A 4414-nucleotide genomic window follows, 5' to 3' on the forward strand; every position below is an offset into this window, starting at 1 on the left:
GAGTGTGTGTGTGTGTGTGTGTGTGTGTCTGTGTGTGTGTGTGTGTCTGTGTGTGTGAGAGAGTGTGAGTGTGTATGTGTGAGTGTGTGTGTGTGTGTGTGAGAGAGTGAGTGAGTGAGTGAGTGAGTGAGTGAGCGAGTGTGTGAGAGAGTGAGTGAGTGAGTGAGTGAGTGAGTGAGCGAGTGTGTGAGAGAGTGAGTGAGTGAGTGAGTGAGTGAGTGAGCGAGTGTGTGAGAGAGTGAGTGAGTGAGTGAGTGAGTGAGTGAGCGAGTGTGTGAGAGAGTGAGTGAGTGAGTGAGTGAGTGAGTGAGCGAGTGTGTGAGAGAGTGAGTGAGTGAGTGAGTGAGTGAGTGAGCGAGTGTGTGAGAGAGTGAGTGAGTGAGTGAGTGAGTGAGTGAGCGAGTGTGTGAGAGAGTGAGTGAGTGAGTGAGTGAGTGAGTGAGCGAGTGTGTGAGAGAGTGAGTGAGTGAGTGAGTGAGTGAGTGAGCGAGTGTGTGAGAGAGTGAGTGAGTGAGTGAGTGAGTGAGTGAGCGAGTGTGTGAGAGAGTGAGTGAGTGAGTGAGTGAGTGAGTGAGCGAGTGTGTGAGAGAGTGAGTGAGTGAGTGAGTGAGTGAGTGAGCGAGTGTGTGAGAGAGTGAGTGAGTGAGTGAGTGAGTGAGTGAGCGAGTGTGTGAGAGAGTGAGTGAGTGAGTGAGTGAGTGTGTGAGAGTGTGAGAGTGTGTATGCGTGAGTGTGTGTGTGAGAGTGCGTGAGTGTGTGTGTGAGAGTGTGTGAGTGTGTATGCGTGAGTGAGTGTGTATGCGTGAGTGTGTGTGTGAGAGTGTGTATGCGTGAGTGTGTGTGTGTGTGTGTGTGTCACTGTATTTGTCCTACCGAATCTCTGGTGTGACGATCTCTGCGGCCAGCGAATCAGACGGCTCGTTACTGCCGAGCGGCACCAAACCTGATGATCAGCACATATCAACCCATTATATACATAAACAATTATGATGAGTTAAAAACAAAATATCCTGTATAAAAATTAGGCACTGTATGGAGTTTAAAGCAGTCACCTGACGTCAGCTGAGACTCCTGAGCTTTAACACACCTCAGCTCCTCAATCGTCTCCTTCAGCGAGTCTCTCTCCGTCCTCAAGCGCTACACACACACACACACACACGTTCATGTCATCCTTACATGTTATTTCACATCACATGTGTGCTTTGTACGGTTTTCTCTGCATGCAGCTCAGATGTAAATGCTTTGGCTACACGAGTCAATTATACACTCTGCTAATGAAGTACATTCAAAACTTGACTAATCAAAACCTACATCTGATTTATTTAGAAGCTCTTTTGTCCAGTCATTTACTGATAAACAGAACTGTTGTGTGTGTGTCTGTGTGTGTGTGTGTGTGTGTGTGTCTATGTCTGTGTCTGTGTGTGTGTGTGTGATGTGTGTGTGTGTGTGTGTGTGTGTGTGTGATGTGTGTGTGTGTGAGCGCGTTTTTGTGACAAATGAGGACATAAATTTGTATAATGACAAAGGTATAACATAGGTATTACAAGGAGAAGGTGACTTTTCAGGACATTACCCCATGTCCCCACTTTTCAAAACGCTTATAAATCACACAGAATGGAGTGTATTGAAAATCTGAAATAGCACAAAGTTTCCTGTGAGGGGTAGGTTACAGTAGAAAAACCATTACGCCTATGGGATGTCCCCACTTTTCACAAAAACAAACCCGTGTGTGTGCGCGTGTGTGTGTGCTGTGTGTGTGATGTGTGTGTGTGTTTTTAGCAAATTAGGCTAAAGTGTTAATTATGTGTAAAAGATTCAGACTTAATTTGTCGAGTCAACATCTAATTTGGCAGCTTGTCTTTAACATTCACATGCTTCATTCAAAAGACAATTAATATTCAGCATCAACCTTCTCTGACCTCATAACTGAACTTTATAGCATTAACACTGTTATTTTGCTGTTTATCTCTGTGAAGCTGCTTTGAAGCATTTTTTATTGACTTCACATTGGGCCTCATTCATGAAACATTCGTAAATAAAGGAGTAAATTCTGAGTAATTGGCGCATAAAACGGACCTTCCCGAAAACTCTCCTCCGGATTCACAAACGCTTCTTTAACTTCCAATTTGATAGTTAAACATGCGTATGTTAATTAATTCAAATCATTCATAAATAGGGCGCTTATGCACGCTCATTCACAATCAGCATAATCCCCGCCTATGAATTACAGCTATTAAAGGGGTCATATGATGCGATTTCAAGTTTTCCTTTCTCTTTGGAGTGTTACAAGCTGTTCGTGATATTTGAAAAATAATGTGTTTTTTGAACATTAAAGCATGTCAACATATTCTGTTACACCAAATACACAAAATAATGATCTTTAAAAAAGCATCATATGACCCCTTTAACTGCGTGTCTAGGAACGCAGTGGAATATTCTGGTCTACTTTCTCAGGTTTGGCTCCAGTATAGTGCATAAATGCAAAAAAGACTATAAAAGCATTTTTAGCCAGCTGAAAACCGTCAGGCGCTCTTCTGAAAACGGCCAGCTGGTGGCGCTTGAGAACACTTCGGTGGCACAGCGTTTGTACATTTCTTTCGTACCAACTAACATTTTGAAAATACGAACACTTTCAAGAATCCGAAAATGTAGGTCAGATAAGCTTTACGAACGATTTACACAAAAATCCGTTCTGCTCGTGTTTCATGAACGAGGCCCATTGAGAGAAAGCCTGTAAACGAGGAGGAAGAACACCGCAGGAGAGCAGGAGACTATAATAACAGGAGAAAGAGTGATGAATAAAGTGCAGCTGCTGCTTTATCACAGATCTCAACATCGCGAGCGAGCGTCTGCTTTCTTACATCTTTCTCCTTCTGAAGAGAGTCCACTTTCTCCTTGACTCGTTTATACTCAAACTCCATCTTGTCTGCTTTCTTGGACTCCTCCGAGAGCTTGTTCTGAAGCTCCACCACCTGAAAACACAAGACACCTCAGGACCGACCAATCACTGCGTGAGGGTTAGCGGTGTTATGAGATTAATATCTGTGTGCTCAAGTGTCTCTAATGAGACAAACCTCGTCCGGAGATCTGATGCAGCTCAGTGCTGGTGTTTATTCTGTCAGCTGTTTTAATTTAGTCTTAGTCCTGTGCTAAATGTCCTTTTTAGTTTCATATTTAGTCATGTTTCAGTTGTGAATTTTAGTCTAGTTTTAGTCTATTAAAACTTTTAGTCACATTTTAGTCAAGCTGCTTAATGGTTAAACTGAAAATCACAATTAATTCAAAATTATAAAGCGGATAGTTCCGGTGCTTGATTCTGATTGGCTGAGCCGAGTTCAAAGCTGTTGTAAATGACTCTACAAAGTAACATACACCTTTGTTTACGTTTGTCTGTTGCTCGGCAACCACTTTGTAGCAACCACAACTGTTTCTGAGGAGCTACATTGTTTGGTGGAAGAATTAGACATTCCTAATATTGATTCCAATAATTCTAAATTATATTCACGTCTTTCTATTATAACAACAACAGAAGGCTTTGTATTATGGCACAGAGGAGTGTAAGTGCATTTATTCAGCCTCAATCACAAACAGTACACTCGAGATCATGTCTGGATTTATCTCAGTTCGTCACGAGAAGGTTTGATGGCATATTTAGCAGCAAACGGCCGTGTGAAGAAACACAGACTGACTGTACGACAGAATATAAGATCACTAAACTCAAGCTGACATGTCTGTCAATGTTTTCTTTCTACAGTGTAATAGAGAGTGAATGTGAATGGTTGCCAGGTTGGCAAGATAAATTAAACACAGGCCATAAAATGTGTCCTTTTAAGAGAGAAGCTCTGATTGGGGGATTTGCAACCGCAAGCATGAAAACTTGTGGAGGTCTAGATTTTTTTCTTCTCTTTTTGTTTCTAGATATAGAGAGTTTTTATTATTTGAACTACATTTTAATCTTTTTTTTTAGTCAACGATGTTGATATAGTCACAGTTGGTGACTACTGATGTCTCTGTCTGGTCTTAGTCATGAAAAACAGGTCACCAATGTAGATTTTGGATCACCTGTCTCTTGTAGGTCTCCAGCTGTCCTCGAGCGGCGTTGGCCTTGCGCAGATCTTCCTCAAGCGTCACGGTGTTCTGCATGTAGCTGGTGTTCTTCTCCTCCAGCAGCTTCACCTGCCGCCTCAGATCCCCCAGATCCTCCAGCTTCTTCTTATACACCTCCACCTGCGCCTCCAGCTTCGACACCTTATCAGACGAGTGCCTGACACGCACACGCACACGCACACAGACAGACAGACAGACAGACAGACAGACAGACAGACACACACACACAGAGAGAGGCACAGAGAGGCACGCACACGCACACACACACACACACACAGAGAGGCACACAGAGAGGCACGCACACGCA

General features: G+C 43.1%; 1 protein-coding gene across 3 annotated transcripts in view; it reads right to left on the reverse strand.

Annotated features, from left to right (window-relative positions):
- hook3 (hook microtubule-tethering protein 3) overlaps positions 1–4414 on the reverse strand; it is a 43831-nt gene that overhangs the window by 18832 nt on the left and 20585 nt on the right. For all 3 annotated transcript variants that reach the window (XM_016484494.1, XM_016484493.1, XM_016484492.1), the window contains 4 exons: positions 4063–4264; positions 2862–2972; positions 1053–1137; positions 874–943 (listed from right to left, as the gene is read on the reverse strand). In XM_016484494.1, coding sequence (XP_016339980.1) covers positions 874–943; positions 1053–1137; positions 2862–2972; positions 4063–4264 — 468 coding nt within the window. The remainder of the gene's footprint in view (positions 1–873; positions 944–1052; positions 1138–2861; positions 2973–4062; positions 4265–4414) is intronic.

The sequence above is a fragment of the Sinocyclocheilus anshuiensis genome, unplaced genomic scaffold (assembly GCF_001515605.1).
Source record: "Sinocyclocheilus anshuiensis isolate Anshui unplaced genomic scaffold, SAMN03320099.WGS_v1.1 scaffold745, whole genome shotgun sequence".
Taxonomy (NCBI): Eukaryota; Metazoa; Chordata; class Actinopteri; order Cypriniformes; family Cyprinidae; genus Sinocyclocheilus; species Sinocyclocheilus anshuiensis.